This window comes from Lasiosphaeria miniovina (genome assembly GCF_030549165.1).
Source record: "Lasiosphaeria miniovina strain SMH2392-1A chromosome Unknown B0T26scaffold_5, whole genome shotgun sequence".
In the NCBI taxonomy this organism is placed as follows: Eukaryota; Fungi; Ascomycota; class Sordariomycetes; order Sordariales; family Lasiosphaeriaceae; genus Lasiosphaeria; species Lasiosphaeria miniovina.
Window position 1 is genome coordinate 4,960,315 of NW_026848224.1, and position 22,621 is coordinate 4,982,935.

At 52.3% G+C, this 22,621-nt stretch overlaps 7 protein-coding genes across 7 annotated transcripts; 4 read left to right on the forward strand and 3 right to left on the reverse strand.

Moving 5' to 3' along the window:
* Positions 1-1,239: 1,239 nt before the first annotated feature.
* B0T26DRAFT_718892 (Translin family-domain-containing protein) lies at positions 1,240-3,032 on the reverse strand. Its single transcript, XM_060442398.1, has 3 exons — positions 2,577-3,032; positions 2,483-2,500; positions 1,240-2,281 (listed from the first exon to the last, which is right to left on the reverse strand). The coding sequence occupies exons 1-3, from the start codon at positions 2,774-2,776 to the stop codon at positions 1,585-1,587; spliced, it is 915 nt and encodes a 304-aa protein (XP_060295209.1). The 5' UTR covers positions 2,777-3,032; the 3' UTR covers positions 1,240-1,584.
* On the forward strand, positions 3,031-5,108 carry B0T26DRAFT_718895 (GPI mannosyltransferase 1). Its single transcript, XM_060442399.1, has 3 exons — positions 3,031-4,292; positions 4,376-4,646; positions 4,710-5,108. The coding sequence occupies exons 1-3, from the start codon at positions 3,382-3,384 to the stop codon at positions 4,956-4,958; spliced, it is 1,431 nt and encodes a 476-aa protein (XP_060295210.1). The 5' UTR covers positions 3,031-3,381; the 3' UTR covers positions 4,959-5,108.
* Positions 5,109-5,641: 533 nt separating this feature from the next.
* On the reverse strand, positions 5,642-7,491 carry B0T26DRAFT_742391 (uncharacterized protein; the record flags this gene model as incomplete). The annotated part of the gene is made up of 2 exons (XM_060444105.1): positions 5,642-5,901; positions 5,964-7,491. 2 exons carry the CDS (start codon positions 7,489-7,491, stop codon positions 5,642-5,644), a joined length of 1,788 nt encoding a protein of 595 aa, XP_060295211.1.
* Positions 7,492-11,815: 4,324 nt separating this feature from the next.
* On the forward strand, positions 11,816-13,224 carry B0T26DRAFT_678168 (serine protease; the record flags this gene model as incomplete). Its single annotated transcript, XM_060440186.1, has 3 exons — positions 11,816-12,406; positions 12,467-12,620; positions 12,704-13,224. The coding sequence occupies 3 exons, from the start codon at positions 11,816-11,818 to the stop codon at positions 13,222-13,224; spliced, it is 1,266 nt and encodes a 421-aa protein (XP_060295212.1).
* A 1,148-nt stretch (positions 13,225-14,372) lies between these two features.
* B0T26DRAFT_379037 (isoprenoid synthase domain-containing protein) lies at positions 14,373-16,646 on the reverse strand. The gene is made up of 4 exons (XM_060434695.1): positions 16,255-16,646; positions 15,084-16,143; positions 14,860-15,027; positions 14,373-14,773 (listed from the first exon to the last, which is right to left on the reverse strand). The coding sequence occupies exons 1-4, from the start codon at positions 16,320-16,322 to the stop codon at positions 14,642-14,644; spliced, it is 1,428 nt and encodes a 475-aa protein (XP_060295213.1). The 5' UTR covers positions 16,323-16,646; the 3' UTR covers positions 14,373-14,641.
* Positions 16,647-17,902: 1,256 nt separating this feature from the next.
* Positions 17,903-18,884, forward strand: B0T26DRAFT_742394 (uncharacterized protein; the record flags this gene model as incomplete). Its single annotated transcript, XM_060444106.1, has 2 exons — positions 17,903-18,355; positions 18,435-18,884. 2 exons carry the CDS (start codon positions 17,903-17,905, stop codon positions 18,882-18,884), a joined length of 903 nt encoding a protein of 300 aa, XP_060295214.1.
* Positions 18,885-19,952: 1,068 nt separating this feature from the next.
* Positions 19,953-21,812, forward strand: B0T26DRAFT_718907 (X-domain of DnaJ-containing-domain-containing protein). The gene is made up of 2 exons (XM_060442400.1): positions 19,953-20,353; positions 20,437-21,812. The coding sequence occupies exons 1-2, from the start codon at positions 20,248-20,250 to the stop codon at positions 21,774-21,776; spliced, it is 1,446 nt and encodes a 481-aa protein (XP_060295215.1). The 5' UTR covers positions 19,953-20,247; the 3' UTR covers positions 21,777-21,812.
* Positions 21,813-22,621: the final 809 nt, after the last annotated feature.

Sequence of the window (22,621 nt, forward strand, 5' to 3'; positions counted from 1 at the left end):
TCAAACCTTGGGCAACGGTGAAAACCGTAAGAGCGCATCTGCAGATCTCAGCCAGCCCACCCAGGGGGGATTTGCGTAATTTGGAACATTTCCAGACAGAGTTCAAGTTTGCTCATTCAATCAACTAGGAGCTTATGAGTAAGAGCCAGGGTCATTAATGTGATAGGCGATTCGAATTCGAATCATCACCAGGGGGTTGGTTCACTGGGCTATGAGACTGGGATAGTAATTAGTGGCTATTCAACTTTGGGCTTACTTAATCGAATCAGATATATTAGGATGGCATGTCGTATAACCCTCAAGGTGACGGACAATGCGGCGTGTATGAATAATCCAGGTACCTATTTTCCCTTTTTAAAGAAGTCACAGTGTTGGTCTCTGGCAGCTTTCAAAGACCTGGTTATAGACAACCTCCACCGCCCTCTTGGAGCATATAACTACCTAGGTAAGTAACTCCTGAATAACCTTTATTTAACTAAAACGAAACGCCCTTTGAACAGTCACGACGAGGACTCTACTGTACCAAGGGCTACCTTTTCTGCCTCGAAACGGTCTTTCAGTTGGCCAGGGTCCCCCGAGTTGGCTCCGAGGCTGTTTGCAGAGCCTTCCTCCTGCTTGTTTGACTGGGCAGTCTTTTCCTGACAGGGATAGAGAAGACTCTTCCACGACGGTACCGGCAGACTTTCAAACAGAAACATGTAGTGAGCTAATTAGCTATTACCGGGGTAGTACCAGATTGGTGTAATTCAGAGCCAGCTAGTTGGTGACTAGGACTGATAAGTTGGCCAGAGGGATAATTAGGTAGATTATCACACATAATTGCAGAAAATCTGGTCTATAGAGAAAAAGATATGCTCTTATATTGCGCTAGGGTGGGTATTTCCATCAGAGAGAGCCATCTTTGTCGTACAATTCAACCCGGGATTGGAAAGAAAGCCGAGAAATGAAAGGAACCGAGAGAGAATAAGACAAATCAAACCAGTTCTCTAAGTCATCACCAACTATTACGACTGGGAGAACCGACAACAAAGTTGGGAGAGAGAGCATTTTTCACAGGCTATAGCACAAACTCTCTATTGGCCCGAGTGAGAGAGAAAGTTACCTAAAAAGCCTAGCCGGCGAATCTGATGGACAATTATCCGACGGGGGTGATTGCGAATTACCGTCCTGGCGGCTTTACACGGCAATCCACCGTCGATGAATATCTATCTAGCTACCTTCGGTAGTTAGTGGCTGCGCCCAAGAAAGACAGAGAGACACCCTGTAAACATCTATTGTCCGGTGTTATGCTGCCAGCAAACAAACTACGTGCCTGTCCGCATTTTTGGGCCGCAGAGCGAATGTGTACCGGAGAATATTTAAATTCCATTGTAGCCATAATTATAGTGTTGTCTGTCCGCCAAAACAGGAGTACATGCGCAACCTGGCATTGAGACATGACTGTGTAGACTACGTAGCAAACAGAACGAGAGAAAGACAGCAGAGTAGTGTCATGCAGACAGTAACCACACACATGCTAACTCACAGGCATAAAAAACATCTATCAAGACATCAGCTAAACCTTGACACTCCCAGCCCAAATAGCTAAGGCGAGTTCGGCTGGTCGTCCGTGGTCAGATCAGGGATCCAGCCTTTGGGGCGCTCGCTGCCCCGAATGGTCCTGTCGTAGCCGAGCTTTTCCACCTTCTGGACCGACTGGCGCATGACCTCGAGCTTATTTTCCCACGTCACATTTTTGCCGCCGCCTGCGTGCGGGAGCATCTCGAACAGACTTCCCAGGTCGTGCATGTCTTCGACGATGGTGCGGGGCTCGTCCTGCCCATCGCCGCTGGCCATCCGGCCGGTTAGAGCCGACGTGGTGGTGGCGAAGCGCATCATCTCGCCCGTTAGGTCGAACACGCCGTAGAGGTAGTCTTCCTGGGTGATGCCGATGACTGGAGCCTCGGCGGCCAACTGCCCGGCCTGCTCGCCCGGGCCGGGGACAGGAGTGGCGCCGGCGTCGGCCATGACCTCATCCTCGGGCGCCGCCCCTTGGCGGGCGAGGTCCTCGACAACCTGGGCCAGGTGGGCCTGGTCGACGAGCGTCTGAGTCTTGAGATAGTGCGAAAAAGTCAAAGCCTCGACGAGCTCTTCCAGGCAGAATAGGGACCGCGAGTAGCGATAGCGGTTGATGTCCTGGACTTCTGGCGCAATGCTCGCGAGGAGCTTGGCGATTTCGGCTAGGCGCGAGTCAACCTCGGCTTGGATGTCCTGGGGAAGGGATGCATCGATCTGGCGAACGCTAATGATGACGGCGGCATTAGCAAGGATGAGCTCCCATCCCGCTTGCGCAGTGTAAGAGGGGGGTCCATTGCAGCTAGCTTTCCTCAGAGGGTGGGCTGCAAGGGTGAGGTTTTGTTTTGTATATCAGGCCTGCCCCGCCCCTCCGGGGAAAAGAAGGGGCTGAAGCGAAAAAAACACGAGAAATTAGTAGAGGCCATACCGCTGGAGGGAGAATATTCTAGCAACAGGGTCAGCCAGTTTGCGCATATACAAAATGTTTTCTGTTCCACATGCGTATGTGGCTGGTTGCTCACATCTTCTTGCTCAGGGCTGTGACGTCGCGTGAGGCCTTGCCGATGCGGTCGCGGCGGTCATGGTGTGCGTCAAGTTCGTCGCGCAGACGCTCAAACATGGGCGTGTATGCGTTTCTCACTGTTGACTTTGGTGCCGCAGCTGGCTTGGGCCCATGGTGCTTCTTCGCGTTGCCTTGGTAATCGCGTTTAAAGCCTACCATTTTGTCGAAGACTACAAAAGCTGTCTCTGTGATGATTGTGGCTTTGCTGGTCTTCAACTGCCTGATTTAGTTGTTTGGCCCTTGTTTTTCTTTTGATTTCGAGTCCTGGAGACGGTAAGGCACTGTACAGAGTACGAATACAGGTATGTATGTACTATAGTACAGTAACTGGTGGTTGGCGTGGTTAGATAAGTCGACGCCCGGGCGTGTGCGATGCATGTGCCCTGTGAGCATCAGCACTTGCCCCTGTCGCAGCCCATCCTCCAGGGTGAGATGGGGGACGTGCAGCTTAGGGGGAGAACCAGCCCTTTCCTATCATAGGTAGCGACTGCCTGGGCCTGGGCCTGAGGCGAAGAATAGAGAGTACTGAGGCCAATTTCGAAGGGCAGCTGGACAGTCTCTTGGCAGAGCCAGAACGACGACGGTCCACACTAGTTGCATCCATGCATCCCGTCTCTCTTGTGCCAGGGTCCAGATCATCCAATGTGTTGACTTTGTGTGACAGGCTCGCGACACGCCATCTCTTGAGTTGGTCTTGGATGCTCATTTGGTGAACAGCAACGAGCAGCTCCAGCAGCAGTAGCGGCAGCGGCAGCGGCAGCAGGATGGCGCAATCATCGGTTGCTGCGCGTTCAGCATCGGCGTCGGCGGGGGATCAGACGTCGGCGAGGAAGAAGAAAAGGGTGTCTTTCGCGGCTGGATCGGCACCTCCAGATCATCCGTCGGCTGCGTCTTCGCCCGCATTCTCAGCCTTGTTCCAGCGGCCCCTGCCGCTCTACTTCTCGGCCGCGCTCCTCCGCGTGGGCCTGCTTCTGTACGGACTGTGGCAGGATGCCAACTCGCCTCTCAAGTACACCGACATCGACTACCTCGTCTTCACCGACGCCGCGCGCTTTGTGTCGCGCGGCCAGAGCCCCTATGATCGCGAGACGTACCGTTACACGCCCGTGCTGGCCTGGCTCCTACTGCCGACGGCACATGTTGGTGCGAGTCCGCTGTGGGACGCCGTGTGGTTCAGCTCCGGCAAGGTCCTGTTCGCAGCCGCTGACCTGGTGGCCGGATGGCTTCTTGAGCGCGTCTTGACGTCCAGCGGCAGCGGTCTCCCGGGCTTGGACCCTGTAGCAGCCCGCAAGTTTGCTGCTATCTGGTTGCTCAACCCAATGGTGGCAACCATTAGCACGCGAGGCAGCTCCGAGGGCCTTTTGGGCGTGCTGGTCATGGCCCTGTTGTCGGCCGTCATGGCTCGCCGTGTCACTCTGGCTGGTCTGCTGCTTGGTTTTAGCGTCCACTTCAAGATCTATCCTTTTATTTACGCGCCCGCCATTGTATGGTGGATGGATGCCGAGAGGATGGGCAGTGGCGGCGCCGACAAGAAGGGGAGCCCGGCACCGGGCCAGAACAAGTCCAAGTCCTCCCTCATAAGCCGCGTCACAACCTTTGCTACACCGGCGAGGATACGTCTTGCCGCCGTCAGTTTATCAACTTTTGTTTGCTTGAACGCTGCTATGTATATATGGTAAGTGGACTTTGCTGCCTTCCTTGGCTCTGCACGTCTAATAAGAGGGCATTGCGACTTTTATATGCTGATGCACATAATAGCTATGGTCCCCCCTTCCTAACACACACATTCCTTCATCACGTCACGCGCATCGACCACAGACACAACTTCAGTCCTTATAACACTCAACTTTACCTTGCTTCTGCCTTCCCGGACCTTTCGGCTCTGCGCATCGAGTCTGTGGCCTTCTTGCCGCAGCTTGTTCTCTCTTGTTTTTTGATACCTATCGTCTTGGCCAAAAAAGACCTGCCAGCGGCGATGCTGGCGCAGACATTTGCCTTTGTCACCTTTAACAAAGTGTGCACTAGTCAAGTACGTTTGCATATCACCTGCTCATGTCAGCTAAAGACACGCCGTGACTGATGACCGACATAGTATTTTCTCTGGTACATGGTCTTGTTACCTCTCTACCTTCCACGTTCATCATTTCTCAAGGACGGTAAATTGGGAATATTCGCCTTGTCAATGTGGGTTGCGTCCCAAGGTCTGTGGTTGCACCAAGGATATGGGCTGGAGTTTTTGGGGCTGAGTACCTTTTTGCCTGGTCTTTGGCTTGCGTCCTTGGGCTTTTTTCTAGTAAACTGTTGGATCCTGGGTATCATCATCGCCGATGTATTGCTGTGAGGGGCCTGCTTAAGCCGTTTCATAAACACAGCTATGTTGCGTTGTATTTGTTGTATATATCTGAAAAAACACCTGATAGAAGGGCCTAGTTAGTACTCACGACTACGCTTTAGTATTTGAGAGATTACGACTGAATGAGAGTCGACACTTATTTTGTTCTCATGCTCGTTGTTCTATTTTGCTCATGTAAAGCTCATTAAGCAAGGCTTCGAGCCCAATATCTGACACACACTGGCTGACACGCGAGAGACATCACCCCATTATCATGGCCGCCATTTCGGGGGTTGTTACCCACGTACCTTCCCATCGCAAAGCTGCGCATGTTCCTCGCTTGATTGCGCCCGAAGTGACGCCTAACATATCCCAACCTGTCCTGATCCGTAGAAAACTCCATCCCCTTGACATGTTATAGAATGCCCCGTGATGATCAAAGACAGGTACCCCCCCCAATCCAGGACACAGTCGCAGGGAATCTGCCTGGCTTATTATAAATGACGGCCCCAAGACGCCTCGTTCTATCACCAATTCCCACCACCACCCAGAGCAAAAAAAGTGGCAAAAGAGTATGTAGGAAAAAAAAGGCATGAGATCAACCGAACGCCTTACGCTGCGCAAGCCCAGGGAGAATAAAGCCCGAGCAAGGATTCGATTACATGTTCGGAAATGATCCTGTATGCCCTATCTCATGTTATCGAGATGCCGCCGCTCAAGAGGGCATAATTCGACAGCTTCAAAGAGAGTGCCTTGGACTTTGGGAAATCGGGGCTGATGGTCATCCGGCCTTCCTTGTTATAGCCGATTTCGCCAAATGATTCTGATAGCTCCTCAAATCGAGTCGTCGGTCGAACGCGGTTGAGCTCGGTAATAATGGCATCGCTCCATACGCCCGAACACCATCCTTCGCGAAGGAGGAAGTATGGATTCAAGGGAGGCACCGGAGAGTCTGGGAGAAGTCAGTTAAAGGCCACATAAAGTGTTACAGGTAATGAAGGGGGGTAGACCTACCAAGATCCACGTAGCGGATCCTCAGGTACTCGACGGCCTTGAGTTTGCCGAGAGCCTTGATGCCAGCGAGAACCAATGCCTCAAACGAGTTGATAAAATTCATGTCGGTGATGCCTGAACCGGACTCGTTCCAGTGGTTCACTTGCCGGCAGCAGTTCTTGACTGTCAGGTCAATCGACTTGAGACGCCCCTGTCTCGGGTCCTTTTGCCTCGCCATCAACTCCACGAAGAACTGCTTGCAAACCCTACCCGTGTAGGAAACGTGCTCTAGCGAGGGTGAGGCGACTGCCTGTGCCAACTTTGAGCAAAAGTGCAATCGATTGGACAATTTTAGGAAATATGTCGGGAAAGAAAGCTCCCGGCGGTAGTCGCCCTCGATGCAGAGGTTGAGCGTCGTCAAGCGCATAGGTTTTGTAAGAATTTCGGCCATGGTAAGATAGCTCTTGGACTTGGGCTTGCTATACGAGCCATGCCATTCCCGGAGATTTGGAAGGGCTGTAGTAATGGCCTCAAAGTCTCGCTCCCCCCGGATGAGGTTCCATTGTCCCTTGCAGATAAGTGTATGGACGGAGCCAATTTTCGGCATCGATTTGAGCTGCCGCCGCTCATCAGGCTCGCGGATCCAATGCCTCACCTTTGGCGCCTTTTTCCGCTCCCCGCCCTCTAGAGTCATGACACGGACCTCTGGAAATGACTCAGCCACGAAGTAGAATGCTTCTTCCAGCGAGCAGTTGTCGACGGGCAGGATGTACGACGCATTCGTCAAGCCGTCGGCCGTGACCGTCGGAAGGGTGTTTGCCGTCGACAAGGCTAAGGGGCTGTATTTCGGTTGGAACACTGGGAACCAAATCTCGATGTGTTTAATGTACGGCCGTAGATGGGGGTGGGCCGAAAAGTACACAAAAGATTCCCGTAACGATTCGACCGTAGCTTTCAACTTAATGTGCCGGTAAAGTCTTTCCTGGATAAGCACCCTCCATGCCCTGCTTACTAGAGAGAGTTCGGAAAGCTCTTTCCTCCGGGGATGTCGCAGAGCCGTTCCCCAGCGCATGATGGAGCTCTTTGAGGCCGGGGACACCCGAAAGCCAAAGAGGTGGTCGAGGATGCACTCGTGTATCTCGGCGGGGAAATCATTAAGGTTCATGCCCACAGCCTCACCGGGCGATGAGGCTGTTGTCAGGAGCTCGGTGGGTTCTCGTTCGTCCAAGTCCATCAAGACGTCGGTGGGATAACTTAGGCATCGCAGATCGGTATTGCGGGGCTCGGGCTGCGGAAATGGCGTGCTGCTAGGCCGAGTCGGAGGTATAAAGTCCTGCATACGGACTTGATCGAGGGGTGGACTGGACGGGCCGGGAGAGACGGGGTTCGAAGCCGTGGTCATCATGATCGAGGCCAGTTCGACTGTGGCTTGTCCGTCGTCTTCGTGTATTGACTGTGCCCTCTCGGCGCGGGGAAGCCGTGTGTCGATAGTGAGGCCGGAGTCGCCACGGTCTCCGTCGAGGACCATGGGTCCGGGCGAAAACGACATTGTAACTCGTCGGTGCTTGGTGTTGGCTTCAATCGTCCGGAGGTTTGACAACCATGGCAGGAGAACCGGGATTACTCCCACTCGAGCGAGCAGGAAGAGGCAGGCCAAATTCCAAGACGAGGGCGCAACGCAAGCGAGCTGTAGGGGTGGCGGCTGCTCGAAGGAACGGGGAGGCGGGCTTGTCGGGGGGATGGTTCTCTTGTGGGGGAGGACAAGCGTCGCGAGTTTGCTGGCTGCTGTGTCTCTTCCCCGGTCTCTTCCCCGGCAACAAACTCGATACGCTGTATTGAGAGAATGGAAACCAAAACAGCCCGCTAGGTTGCCGGCGCTCCTCTCGAAACTCTATCTGTGCTTTTGTTTGCACCACTGTCGACGTGGTCGCGTGGGTGGGCGCGGGGTTAGGTTGAGATCTTGGGCCGGGTTGGCCGACACGCACCGCAGTGTCCCGTAATTAAACTTTGGACTTTGCGTGCAAGAGCCTAGAAAGTTGGCCGACGATGGAGAGAAAGGCAGGTTCTGTAGAGCGATACCAGGAAGAGAGCAACGGGAGCGTTTCGTTGCTACTTTGCGGCTTCCAGTTAGGTTGGGTATCAAGGTCAATCATGCGTCGTGGCGGTTGGATGTGGTCATGCACCACGAGTGCACCACGAGTCGTAGGAGCAGAAAAAAAACTGGGCACGTTGGAGGGAGGCTCGACACCAAAGCAGCGGCGGCACTGCCACAGGCGCACGAGACAGAGGCTCAGCAGACTGCTATCCAATGGATTGGCTTTAATATCCCCCAAAATTTAGGGGACTGACTATTTCTGTTCTTCCAATTATTATCGGCTTCCCCCCTTGCACGGCATAAATGCGAGGTATCTGAACTGGCAGAATACTGCAAATATCTGCTACGAAAGAGTCTGTAGCGCCAGACAGGTATGCCATCGGGTCAGGCCCTTCTGTAGGAAAGTTCAAAGTACGGGATACGGACCCGAATGTATCGTAACGGAGTAAGGTATGTCCTGGAAACACCCCGGGATCCTTACAGGCCAGCCCATGAAAAGCTGTTAACAGGGTACATTGATAAATCGCAAAGCCTTCCAATCTGTAGGAGAGAAGTTGGGCTTTGAGGTTCTATGTGTACCCGTATCAGGGGCTCCAATTTGAGCCAGGTCTCTCCATTGCGAAGTCTCATGCTAACAACCATTCTGAAATTGGGTTGCATCTGGTAAGCATTGGAATGCCGACTTCGGTTCCCAACGGCCACCGGAACAGGCCAATCAATCAACGCGACCACGTCTTGGCCAGCAACAAAGCATTTGGTAGGTGTTAGTCGCACCTCAGTAACCTGCGAGGTTATATATCGATAATTCTGTCCCCAGTCGGCCTCATGATTTCCGCCATGACACCGAAGGACAGGCAGGTCCTTTCCCCGCCCGACTGCGACATGAAAGAAGTGGGGCTCTGGGCTCTGAGTCTCTTCTTTGGGGAGTCTCTATGCTGCACTTTAGAAGACGAGACGCCCGATAAGTTTGAGGGGTTCCCTAGTGCCCAGTGTCGGCACCATTCGCCGGTTCGAGCAAGGATGACGACATCCATTTCTGTTTGTCCGAATTCCTGGACAACACCGCAGCTCCTTTTTTGGTCTAAACTCTGTGTTGTGCCAGCGAGAGAGAGCCTGCTAAGCCTAAAAATGGTAAAAAGTTTCGAATTGCCCTCTTCTAGTGTTGCTGCTTCTGTTGTCACACAACATCGCAACATCGGCCATCCCCGGGGCGCCTGCACGTCGACTGTGTGCCTGTGTATGTATGTGCAGTACCCTACACCTCATACTTCGTACAATACCTATCGTTCATTCTAAGCAAATCCAACTTCAAACATGCATGCTCGTCGACATGTAGTGCTCCTTCCATGGTATTTGTCTACCGCAATGAAAATGAAAGCTTGACCTGGGAACGTCCGTCTGAAACTCTTCCCCGATTCTTCTCAACAGATACAACTTAAATAACTTCCATAGGATGGATAAAAGGTGCAGTCCGGAGGACGAGGGATTTAGGTAGGTTGTTCCGGGTCACGAATGGGAGTGCCACGCCTTCTTTGCTTCCGTCAGTCTCCTCTTGGAATGTCAATACCCCGGAGCGCCTCACGCATGATCGTCGGTCATTTCAAAGGGTATTTCATCAAGAGAGCAGGTATTGCCGAGCGTCCAATACGAAAGTCGCACTCGGAGGCACTGAAACCTGCTAGCAGGCTTCTAGGTCTAGATCGTTACATTATAGAAGCTGTGGGCCAGTCTACTACTAGTAGTGGCGCAGTTAGGCACATACCTTAGAGAGTAGCCGAGCTATGGCATGTTTCAGGGCCCATATTTCAGCGCGGCGACAAGCAAAGAGCTTCGAGCTTACGTCTTCAGCTGGTGAGAATGAATTGCATGTGCATCATGTCACGATGGCAATCTTGTCTGAGGGTCCTGGTTGCTTTCTGAGATGTATCGTTCCATTATAAGGACCGACAGAGCCAGGTGGTCCTGGAGATGGCGAGCGTCGATTTCAGTTCTTACCGAGTCGGTAGGTACTACTACCTCTTGTAAGTACATACATACGTCTACTGTTTCGGCAAGGTGCGCACAATGAACCTCACTAAGGGTTGTAACCAGGTCGGCATGAAATTTCCAGTTTAGGCCAGGACGCCACCCCCCGCAGTCGCTTACCTTATCCGCCGGGGCTGCGACTGCAGACAGGCACAGCCAATCTGGCATTTATACAACTTCATTGACAACTCCTAGCTACCGTCATACCTTACCTACCTAACCAGTAACCGCGATGTCGAGAAATCTACGTTAGATTTTTGAATGAAGATATGAAATATGCTTTCACCAATTCGACCCAAGATGTCGGCCTCATCACGACGCATGTGGGAGACTGTGCCATATAACCAGCGCGACAAACACCCGCTATCTACGGGCGTTGGAGATGCTGGTAGGTACAGTAGCTGTGTTAGGTTATTGGTTTTATTCTTGTCAAAGGGCGGTTTGGGACTCATTTCGACAAAAAATTACTTCAGGTTTGCAACGGACATACTCGCCATGGCCATATCCCGCACGTCGCGCACGCTGGCAACAGCTATGGTCATGGTGCCACGGGCCAGCCATGAGGCGCTGGGTCTGCCAAGAATTCCGGGTATTTTGAGTTTTCCATGATGGCGCCATTGCTCGACACGCGGCCGAGCACAAGCCTCCTAACTTAAGGCCTTCCAAGCCCATGAGCATTGCGCGTGGCGGCTCTGCCATCAATGTGGAACAATTAATTGCGGGCATGACTTCCAAGTCGACCCAAAGGAGCCGCCACAAACACGGGCCCTATAACCGCGTCGCGGCAGAAGATCGCAAAGCGATCTCTCATGCAGCAAGGCGTGCAAAATGCCCGTGGCGTGGCCCCCTTGCCCGAGCTCCTAAAACAGCTGATTGTTCATTCAGAAGACGGCGGCGCGGTGGGTGCGGTGCTGGGACGACCCAAGCCGAGGCCTTCTGGCGTCCTGGTCCTGGCTGGGCCTAGCATACAGGTCGGCGCGTCGGCGCGGAGACTGTCCTGTCCGGGGAGCGGCCGTGATGAGAGGCCATGACATGGGAAATCAGCTGGCCAATCTCGCCTGCTACCCGGGCTTTGTATCTCGCACGATGCATCGTTTGAAGTTGAGGGGCTTCTCGCCTATAGCGTGCTGTAACCTGAAGACTGACGACGCCGCCCCGCTGGGGCTGGGCTGTCGGAGCAGCCATCCTTGGGTTGGGCATGCCATGTTGTAACTCCTCCCTCTTGGCAGCCATTTCCCAGGTGTTTGACTTGGCGTCCAGGTTCCAAGGCCCTCCGTACCTGCAGACTTCTCCACATTTGTCGTCTCTATCATTCCAGTACCCCTTCATGTCGCACCCAGCCCAAACCCGCCAAGAAGCCGCAAAAGGGGTTCAAGATGGAGCCGCTTCAGTTCATGCAAAGTCGGTTCAAAAACAGGCTGCTTGCCTCTTGCCGTTCGTTCCTGTTTCTTTTTTTCCCCTCTCTTTTACTTACTGTTCATCCGTTGTTTGTTGTTTGTTGTATCACTAACTGCCCGAGGCCGCCTTCAGGTTGCCTTTTCGGACCTTCGCTTCTTGTTCATATCGTGCTGGGCATATTATACTCTTCTAGATAAGGATTTCTTTCGTTGGCATACCTACATAGTCCTTGTGGTCTTTCGTTTCTCTTATAAAGCTCTTACACTCTCTTGCGGCAAGGCAGCGACACCCATCTCAAGCCGGCGCATCTATTCTTTCAGTTTTTCTCTGATACTCCGCCCTTCTCACATTCACTATGGCGGGCAGGTTACTTGCTTCAGTCGTCTTTGGAGTCTGTGTCTTTGGAGTCTCAGCGGCTCCGAGCCCTTTCAAGGGGGAGTATATTGGCGTCCCCGTCTCAAATCCAGACATCGCCCAAGCGATCCCGCACTGTTACATCGTGGTCTACAACAGCACCTTCGACCAAAATGTCGTCCAGCAGCACCAGGCGAGCGTCATCAAGTCAATAGCAAAACGAAACATTGGTAGGCGTGGCGAGAGGTCGGGAAACCTCCTCTCCACAAGTGTACGCACCTTCAAGATCAACAAATGGAACGCCATGGCCCTCGAGGCCGACGACCTGATGATCAACCAAATCTTCGCAGACGAGGCCGTCAGCTACATCGAGCAGGACGCCTACGTCGGCCTGGATGCCAAGCTCATCCAGCGTCCAGCAACGACAGGACTGGGACGCATTAGCCATGCCGCCACCGGAAACAGGGAGTACATATTTGACAGTTCAGCCGGCGAAGGCATCACGGCGTTTGTTGTCGACACGGGTATTCGAATCCAACACACAGAGTTTGAGGACCGGGCAACATTTGGGGCCAATTTCATCAACAATGTGGTGGGTTTGCTCTCCTGGTTTCATACCCGGCTCAGATTGCTCACATGAAGTTGAAAACAGGACGATGACGAAAACGGGCATGGGAGTCACGTTGCAGGAACGATTGGCGGCAAAACTGTAGGCGTTGCCAAAAATGTCAAACTCATTGCTGTCAAAGTTCTCGATGCGGAGGGGTCCGGGACAAACTCTGGTGTCATTGCTGGCATGAATTTTGGTATGGATGACTTTCCCCTTTTTTCTCATATGCTGCCATACACTTGATACAGCCAGGAAGCTAATATGACAACCGCAAACAAGTGGCCGAGACCGCTACTTCAAGTAAACTAAGCGGCAAAGCCGTCATGAACATGTCGCTTGGCGGTGCTTTCTCAAACGCCGTCAACGCCGCCATCAACGCCATCGCCAATGCTGGCGTGGTCCCCATTGTCGCAGCTGGCAACGAGGCACAAGACACTGCGAGAACCTCTCCGGGCTCTGCAGAAGCCGCCATCACAGTCGGCGCAATCGATCAGACAACCGACCAGATAGCATCGTTCTCGAACTTTGGTCGCTTAGTCGACATTTTTGCCCCCGGCGTCAACGTACGCAGCGTGGGAATCACAGACAACTCAGCTTTCGCTACGCTGAGTGGCACCAGTATGGCGTCACCACATGTTGCCGGACTATCGGCGTATCTAATGGCGCTGGAAAACATCACCAGCGTGGCAGCTGTTTCGAACCGCATCAAGGATCTGGCCAGGGTGACAAAGGCAACCGTGAAGGGCAGCCCTCGGGGAACTACCAACCTGATCGCAAACAACGGAAACCTGAATGCCTAGGCACGCCACCGGGTAGAGAAGGGGGGCCGTGTTCGAAATGGAGGACGAAGAATTCATTTGGCAACGAGATGTACATATATAGAACTTGAAGCATCGCGTCTGGGATTTGTTTAAAGGACGCATCGTATATACTTTCTTTGACTTGATACTTTGGCAATTTTAGCAGTATTTTGGTCCCCCGGCGTATTTTGTTTGCTCTGGAATAGCTCGATGCAGCTGCAGCTACATGGGAAAACTACCTTCGTAGCGTGATACAGTCCAGTAGCCTTAGGCAGAAGAAGTAGAAAAAGGGGAGGGAGACAGGTCTTATTGCGTCTGATGAACAAAGCTGACGTCCACGTTCGAGCCTCTGCGTATTAATCGGAAGATAAGAACGTCTCATATCTTACCCATCCGGCTGAGCAACGAATAAGCGAGAACAATCCACTACGCCTACTTTCACTGTAGAAAAAGACGGCCCAGCAGTACCTTGGGTGGCCACTAGAAGTGTAACAACGCCACTGAGAAGCTGTTTTAAATGGGCGGTAGAGCAAGGTAATAACTCTCTATTTTGTTTTCAACTTTGCCAGCCCTGAAATAGTACAATCTCTGCTTCCAGGATACTAGAAGCCCATCGAGATCGAGCCGATGACTGGAGAGAGACACAACGTATCTTACCTGTTCTACGGTCCTGTACTCAAGTGATGGCCATACACGTAGGCAGATAGGTACTTAAGATACTGAATCACCGCATAGACAGGTGATTACCAAAAAGAAATCGGCAATAAAGTCTCGAGAAAAGATAGGTGTATTTCTTTTGTAATTTGGCATCATCAAGAGAAACGTAGATAATAATAGCGAAATAGATGTCCGCAGTCCGCGCTTAACAAGCTCCATCATCGAAGAAGACTAGGAGCCCAGTTGAGACCGTGCCCGGATACCAGGCTACTTGCATCAGGGTTTAATATCAGCACATCTCCGGCGCAACCATAGCCACTGAGCCCAAAGGGCGACTAGATTGTAATTTGACATCCGTGCTTTGTTTTAGGCCTCATAGATCACTACGATAGATTGTTTCTAAGAGTCCCTCAAGATCTTATACATATACGCGCGTGGCCGACTGGGATAATTGGGGATAACAACATGTCACGAATTCGATGTGACAAAAAGTGTGCCGAAGCCAAAGACGAAAGAATAAATCTGTTGATGTTAACAAAGATGAGAACCGCGGCTCATATATTAGCGTGTCGGTAGTATTAGTGAATCACCTGAACCCAAGGGATGTGGTGCCAAGTGACGAGAGCCGTCCCCCTAAATGATCTCCCGCTGCCGAGACAACGCCGGCCTCTCATAACCGTATTCATAATACTTGATACGAACGTATGACATTAGATAGTATATCAAGTGCCTGTAACGGGACCAGCCCCGGATCAGTATACTACAGCTCCTCGTGGCCGAGCGTAGGCACAGCTCCAGGGGAGCTAGTAACACTGCCGAGGGCACGAAGCCCCGACTCGAGTCCCTGGAAGGCACGATCGAACCGGGCACCAAAATAGTACGCAATACCAATCTAAACAATGTCAGCGATGGAGCTCCCAAAGCAGATCCCAGAAATAAGGCCTGTTCGAATACGAGAGGAAATTGCCAGAAACGTACCATCAGCCCGCCAACAAGGAACAAAACAGCGAAACAAGCAGCAACGAGCAAGAGAGCCTCGCCAGTATCCATACTAGGTTCCTTGGTCGCGTTCGCGTTCATGCTTCGTCCGGCCGCAATCATCTTGGGATCTTGAGTTGGGAAGATGGACTCAATGAACTGCTCGATCTGTTGTCTCCAAGTTAGTATGCGCCGCACCAATATCTTCAACAGGAAAGGCTAACCTTTGCACACTGAGCACTGATGGCCAGGTAGTGCGGGTCTCTCGGGTCGTTCTTCTTGTGTATCCTCCTCGCATAGCGTCTGAATACATCACACACAAGCCGCAGGTTCTGTGTCGACTCCATCATAAGCTTGCACGCGTCACCCTTGGTGATCTTGATATGGCTGTCAAAAATGCGGGGATTGCGGAATACGAGCTCAAGGGTGGCAATCGCCATGCTCTGAGGGATCGCAACAAAGTTGAAAACACTCTGGTCCCGGATCCCCGCCATGTAGAACAAGCACTCATCGGCGTGCTTGAGGGCGTTGAGGACCATTTCGGAGCTGCAGTTGAGGGCCTTCTCTCGGTTTTCGGGCGCGAACAAGTCATCCCAATTGTCGACGTACTTGCTCCATATCTCTTTCGGCCAGAAGCGGCGCTTGTCAACCCAGTCCTCCTCCACGTCGCGAATGATGTTTGTCTTTTGCAAGAACTGGCCCATACTCTCTGTCAGGTCCATGCGGACCAATAGCTGCGGGTTGGCGAGATTGCTCTCGACGAAAAGCCGCGTGAGACCCTCGCCCACCAGCCCAGCAACGTAATGGCAATACAACTCGTATTCCTCGATAGTGTTGACTCCGTTGGCGTTCTTCTCGGCGTTGACCACATAATCAGCCATGCCATTGCCCATCTTCTCTGTGATATCTTTGATGATATCCGCATAAGCCTTCTTGACATTCCTCATCTCTGCGATGATGTTGTCAAAGTGCACAAGGAGCTCGCGATCCTTCTCGTTGGGGCCATTCCCATCGAAAGTCCACCCGTCCTGGTCAAGGATTTTATGAAATGTGCGCAGCAAGGGCTCCTTCACGGCCAGATCAAGCGTCATGTCGTCTTCAATAGTGTCAAGCCCACGGAGTGCCAGATAAAAGAGGCAGACGGGCATCAGCAGCTCGGGGTTCAGTTCTTGGATGACGGCGGCGAACGACCGAGACGTCATGTCAAGGTAGTGATAGCATGCTTTCTCCGTTGGTGTCTCCTTGGTGACATCACGCTTGTGAACAGGCTCGTGCCATACCTTCCTGGAAACTGAAGTTAGAACAGAACAGTGTGGCGCCTCGAGTCCATCTGTTTCAGGGTACGGGGGTTGGGTTTGGGATATCTAGAAAGAGGCTGCTGGAGTAAACACTTACCATTGAATGACAGATCTCAGCTGGTTGGGGTGGAAAAGGAAATAAGCAGCCTGCTTGGCTACCCCCATGTTCGCGAGACTTTGGCGACCGACTAGTCTCGAGCCCAGGTGTTGGCTGGCTGGCTGCTGCCGGACGGGAGAGACAAGGCAATGTGAGACGCGATGATGACGATTGCAGTCGGGCGAGTGCAGAAATGCGACGAAGGCGAGAAGTAGGCTAGGGGTATCGAGTAGTGTGCGCCCGCTAATAACCGATTGTTCTTTGTGGAAAAGAGAAAAAAAATACAACGCCAGAGAGCTGGGGATATCGTGGTAGGAATTGAATGGTGTCAGAAGAGCAGAGAGCAAAGGCGGGTGTTTAGGCACTTGACCTTCCTTCCCCGAAACTTTGTATTCTTCCGGAGTGAGTGGGATTGCTTGAGATTTGATCTTTGGAGAGGAGCTTGGGAACTGTCCCGTCTGTGCAAGGTTCCTCCTACCCAGGTAGGTAACCGGAAATTTTAGAAAGTGGTCAGGGCACAAGCTAAACCTATACCGGTACAACGCCCCTGACAGAGCCCCTCATTAGCCAATGGGTAGCTTGACAGCTCCTTGAGAACTCAGCCAGCTTGACCTCATGGTCCAACGGTAGAACTACCACTAGGATCTGAAAGGCTGAGCATTGTTAGTATTGAGGGGGTAATGAATCCTCGGAATTCTCCAAAAGCAAAGCACAAGTCTAGGAATGTTGAAGGGAAAAAGTGTTGTGGGCAGCGGGATAGCCCATCGGTTTCCACCGCGGCTTCGTGCTCCGGGTTTTCTTCCGGCCGAGCCAGGAAAAGGGTAGGAAAAAATAGAGAAGAAAAACGGTATCCCCTTTAAATTCTCGCTGCGTTTTTGCGGCGATAACGGAAGTCTTTACAGCTTGTATGACGCCTCTCTCCACTTTGCGCATAGGTATACTCCGTAGGTCGGATCCCCTGAACTGATTACTTATAAAGAGATTGCTACCTATGATTCGGTTTCATTCTTGGGGGTTTGGGCCTGCCACCTTCACCGCGACACGAGCGACGGGAGTGCAGCTTTTGAGTTTCACTGGGAATTAGCGCGGCCTTTGCAGGCGTTAGAGCGATGGTTGGAACAAGCAGCGGACACGAGAATGCATGCAAGTGCAAGCGTCCCGCTGTCCTGTCCCGCTGTCCCGCCGCGCTCGAGACCATTTTCGTGTTTGCCTTGGCCTCTTATTGGCAAAGCCACCGAACGCCTGGCATGGTGGTTTGTTTATCCAATACTTGGTGGGTACGGTCGCGCAGTTGCTGACAAGGCTCTTTCTGTGTCCCAAGAGCGTCAAACCATGTACTACTGAAGTATATCAAAATCCAATATATTTGAGATGTTCAGCTCTGTCATCCCTTGCATAGCAATGGAGTGCACATCGCCCTTCTCTCCTTACGGTCTAATAACTTGGTTACGTGAACATATATAAGTTTCTTTGTTTTCCCGGTCAATTGTTAATACGTAGCAGTTTTCTTTCTTGTCTCTTCTTGGCAAATCGGTCCGCGTCCGCACTCACACATCTAGTCTACCTCTTCCATTGTGGCTGACGTGTCGTCCACACTCACTTCACGCCGTTCCGAGCCACCACCACATTTTTAGAAGCCACTTTCTCGATGGCTACAAGCGGCAGGAATGGGGCCAGGCCCAACCGTTTCCTAATCTGGGGTGGCGAGGGCTGGGTTGCCGGGCATCTGAAGGCCCTCCTAGAGGGCCAGGGCAAGGATGTCTTTGCAACAACAGTTCGCATGGAGAACCGTGAGGCTGTCCTCGCCGAGCTCGAAAGAGTTAAGCCCACGCATGTGCTCAATGCGGCTGGCTGCACCGGCCGCCCCAACGTGGACTGGTGCGAGGACAACAGGGAGGCCACAATGCGCTCGAATGTCATCGGCACCCTAAACTTGACCGACTGCTGCTTTCTAAAGGGCATCCACTGCACCGTGTTTGCCACGGGCTGCATATACCAGTACGACGATGCCCATCCGTGGGACGGGCCGGGCTACCTCGAGACGGACCCGGCCAACTTCTCTGGCAGCTTCTACTCCGAGACTAAAGCGCATGTCGAAGAGGCAAGTTGGCTCCTTCCTGCCTTCTTCGCAGCTGGGTTGTTTGTCCGCCGTCACGGAAATGCTGACCGTGCTAGTCTAGGTTATGAAAAACTACAATAACTGCTTGATCTTGCGGCTTCGCATGCCTGTGTCAGACGATCTGCACCCCCGCAACTTTGTCACCAAGATCGCCAAGTACGAGCGAGTGGTGGATATTCCAAATAGTAACACGATCCTGACAGACCTGCTGCCAGCGTCCATCTTACTGGCCGAACATGGCGAACTGGGTATCTACAACTTCACCAACCCCGGGGCCATCTCTCACAACGAGGTTCTTTCTCTGTTCCGGGACATTGTGCGACCGTCCTTCATGTGGAAGAACTTCAGCCTCGACGAGCAGGCCAAGGTTATCAAGGCAGGCCGCAGTAACTGCAAGCTGGACACGACCAAGCTGACGACCAAGCTCGGCGAGTACGGCTACGTGGTCCCTAAGATTCACGATGCGTACAGGAAATGCTTTGAGCGAATGAAGGCCGCCGGTGTTGAGTAGGTAGGTGGTTAGCGGTGGGCGTGGTAAAACTGCAAGGTAGCGAACGAGCGAGTGAGGGAGAACAAGTGCCGTTCCGCGATGCTCCCCAAAAATTTTGAGTCTGTTTATAGTACTGTTTTAATTAGCAGCTCGATGGGACTTTTTGGTGTAAGGCGTTTAGCGAAGAATAAGTCAATCTAGGGCCTTGTTTTCTCTTTCTGAATCGATAATGTGAGACTAGTTATGTCTCTTTTTCTATCCTGAAGTTGGTTCGGTGCCCGCCAACAAATCGCGCCGCATGCCGCATGCTGTTAGAAACGAGCTCAGGTTGATGCTGGAGGGCCGAGATATGACCTTGGACCGATGCTGGAAACAAAATGATGTAAAAGCTGTTTGATGATGTATTTGCCCTTTCGTGCTCGAATTATATTTTGCTACTTCATGATTAACATATAAACAGGCAACTAAGCAAATCAACAAACACGAATCTCGAGGCCTTGGGGACTACCCGCTTCTTAACCTTGTCGTTAAACTGGAGATCTACTAGCCCCTTTATTCTCGAAACTGCAAAGAACTATAAAACTCAACGTCTATTGCTAGACTAAACTACAGAATATTATGTATGGATGGGGTTTCCTGGCAGTTGTCACTGCTTGATTAGGTGCTTGAGCGTTAGGGTCCACGGGCTAGCAGAAGTGACTGGCAAGTATTTCTTTGTGAAGATTTAGGTAGCTACCTTAGTTACTTAAGGTATGGGGTGTCTAATGACATTATTTGGCCTTCAGAATTACCTCAAAACGTTCGAGATTCAGGTTCACTGAGTATTGTGATAGGAATTTGGTATCTTTCCTACTTACATAGATACGTTAACTACCTAGATAGGTACCTACCTATGTATCAGGAACATAGGATTGAAAATTAGTAGCTAATTACCTTACCTGACTTAGGTGCCCAGTTTATCAGGGAGGTTTTGGGTTCACAAGCCGAACAATTGATGGAATGCCCGATAAACGGCTGTAGGCATGATGGCAGCCCCACCACCGAACTTCCCCCGGCAGGCAAGCCTGCCCACCTCGGTTGCACAGCGGCTGGGCTCCGCGCTACGACGTAGTTAGTGCCCAGCTAGTGCCATAATTTAGGCCGGCCGTGCTAGGTTGGGTCGGACGCCAAAGATGTGGCGCGGCGTTGCGGATACCGTCTTCTTACCAGCCCAATGGTCGTCAAGTAGCCTAGACAATCATTCGCACTTCCACATAGGGCACCTCAGCATCCGAACAAATTCGAGATCTCCTCCATTCTCTTTCTGTGTCACAAGTGGCACTGAGCTTACCGTCGTCCCCCTCGCCGTCGCACGCCGACACTGCCTCATAGATATCTTGTCGCCATGGTGGTCGACACTGCGTATTATGACGTTCTCGGCGTTTCGCCAACGGCTACAGAGCTCGAGATCAAGAAGGCCTACCGAAAACTTGCTATCATCCACCATCCCGGTAAGTCCATAACTGTCTGGCATGTCGTTGGTCAACAACCAATCTACTGTCTGTCGTGCTAACAACACATGCCCCCTCTCAAGACAAGAACCCAAACGACCCCAACGCACACTCGAAGTTCCAGGCTATTGGCGAGGCCTACCAGGTGCTGTCGGACACTGATCTGCGGAAGGCCTACGACAAGTATGGTAAAGAGTCGGCTCGCCCTACGGAGGGCTTCGTCGACCCTGCCGAATTCTTCACGAGCATCTTTGGCGGCGATGCGTTTGTTGACTGGATTGGCGAGATCAGCTTGATGAAGGACCTGACGGCTACGATGGACATCACCATGACCGGGGAAGGGGAAGAGGGCGCGGCTGAGGCTGCTGAAGGAGTTGCCGGACCGTCCACCACCGCCGCCGTTACTGGAGACAATGAGTTCCCGGGGACCGAAGATGCCATTAAAGAGAGCCTAAAGACGGCCGCAGGCGCAGCGCCGCCGAGTGCAAAGCCCCCAGCGGTCGTAGTCGAGGACGACGTGACCCCCGGAGGAGTTTCTAACGCGCCGCCAACTTCGCCGCCGGTTGGTTCTGCAAAGATTCCGTCGCCGTCCCCATCACCCTCGCCAGTACCTGGATCTGGAACTTCAACCCCGCGGGGCCGCACTCAGATTCCAATCCGACCGGCCCTCATGGCAGCGTCTAATGAGATTACCTCTGACGATGCAGCATCATCGGATTTGAAGCGCAAGGACAAAAAGTCAAAATCGGGCTTGACTAAGGAGCAGCGCGAGCAGCTCCTCGCATACGAGAAGGAGCGCGCCCGTGTGCGGCAGGAACGTGTTGACACCCTCGCCCGGAAACTACTAGATCGCATTTCGGTGTGGACAGAGACGGACAAGGGCGCTGACGTCACCAGAGCTTTCCAAGAAAAGACGCGCCTTGAAGTTGAGGATCTCAAGATGGAATCCTTTGGACTTGACATTCTGCACGCTATCGGTGCAACCTACGTAAGCAAGGCTACGGTGGTGTTGCGAAGCCAAAAGTTCTTTGGTATGGGTGGCTTCTTTAGCAAAGTGAAGGACAAGGGCACGCTGGTCAAGGACACATGGAATACCATTAGCAGCGCTATTGACGCCCAGCAGACGATGGAGGAAATGGCGCGTATGGAGCAGCAGGGTGGAGAGGATTGGACCGACGAGAAGAAAGTAGAGTACGAGAGACGCGTCACAGGGAAGATCTTGACCGCCGCATGGAGAGGCAGCAAGTTTGAGATCCAGAGCGTGTTGCGGGACGTCTGCGACGCGGTACTTAACGAAAAGAAGGTACCGCTTTCCAAGAGACTAGAAAGAGCGGAAGCTCTGGTCTTGATCGGAGACATCTGCTCAAGGGTAAATATTTTCGTGATCACAGATACAAAGTACAACCGCGGACCGTCGAGCTAACAGACAAATTGCAGGCTGTGCGCACCCCCGAAGAAGAAGGCGATTACATGGCCTTTGAGCAACTCGTTGCTGAGGCGACAATGAAAAAAGAGAAAGAGTCTAAGAAGAAGGGCAAGGATAAGGACAAGAAGGACAAGTCGGCAGATAAGGAGGCGTCCCATGCCGAGAAAGCGGCAGCAACGGCTAGCGACGCGCCCAACGTTCCCAAGGCCTCTTCCTCATAGTTTCGAAACTCCGACGGCGGTGATCTCACTACAGACATGGCCGCTGCCGTATTGGCCCCGAGAAAGGGTGGCCGAGGGTGACATTTAAGTCTGCGTTAGAGACATCTTGGATGTTGCAGAGATTCAACTAGACTTGGGAGTTAGAAAGGGACAATTGGGAGGTTGGCTTGTCTTCGGGGGTCATTCGACGGACGACAATGGGGTCGACAATGTTGCATCAACCTGCTTTTTTCCCCTTTCACTCATCCACCGCTTCTTACGACACTTATATGGTTTGCTTGATACCTACCTCTCACAGGAGTGCCAGTCTTCCAATGCAGGCCGCTTTGGAAAACGAGAGATGACAGGCTACGACAGATGGCTTGCATGCGAGCGTTCCCGCTTCCGGCCCGACTCACCTCCTAAAGTAGAACTATTTGTAATTCCTCTCCTAGGGTGGTGCGCTTACTTTTCTATGAGTGTAGTTAATTTATATTATTCTGGCGAGCCCGTCAACCACGTGTGCAGTCGAAGGAAGTTAGTTAATTGGCTTTGCTTCCAAACGGGTTCATGTACAGGTACTATGTTGCCACCCATCAACTACTCCGGTAGTTGGAAGTGGCAATGCCGCAGCAGTACTGC

What these genes read in the sequence shown, in the direction of transcription:
- B0T26DRAFT_718892 (XM_060442398.1), bottom strand. Translation starts at nt 2,776, where the DNA reads ATGGTAGGCTTTAAACGCGATTACCAAGGCAACGCGAAGAAGCACCAT.
- B0T26DRAFT_718895 (XM_060442399.1), top strand. Translation starts at nt 3,382, where the DNA reads ATGGCGCAATCATCGGTTGCTGCGCGTTCAGCATCGGCGTCGGCGGGG. An exon ending in AACGCTGCTATGTATATATG is followed by an intron (nt 4,293 to 4,375) that starts GTAAGTGGACTT and finishes TGCACATAATAG; the next exon opens with CTATGGTCCCCCCTTCCTAA. An exon ending in ACAAAGTGTGCACTAGTCAA is followed by an intron (nt 4,647 to 4,709) that starts GTACGTTTGCAT and finishes TGACCGACATAG; the next exon opens with TATTTTCTCTGGTACATGGT.
- B0T26DRAFT_379037 (XM_060434695.1), bottom strand. Translation starts at nt 16,322, where the DNA reads ATGGGGGTAGCCAAGCAGGCTGCTTATTTCCTTTTCCACCCCAACCAG. An exon ending in TCAGTGCTCAGTGTGCAAAG is followed by an intron (nt 15,028 to 15,083) that starts GTTAGCCTTTCC and finishes TGGAGACAACAG; the next exon opens with ATCGAGCAGTTCATTGAGTC. An exon ending in TCCTTGTTGGCGGGCTGATG is followed by an intron (nt 14,774 to 14,859) that starts GTACGTTTCTGG and finishes GACATTGTTTAG; the next exon opens with ATTGGTATTGCGTACTATTT.
- B0T26DRAFT_718907 (XM_060442400.1), top strand. Translation starts at nt 20,248, where the DNA reads ATGGTGGTCGACACTGCGTATTATGACGTTCTCGGCGTTTCGCCAACG. An exon ending in TGCTATCATCCACCATCCCG is followed by an intron (nt 20,354 to 20,436) that starts GTAAGTCCATAA and finishes CCCCCTCTCAAG; the next exon opens with ACAAGAACCCAAACGACCCC.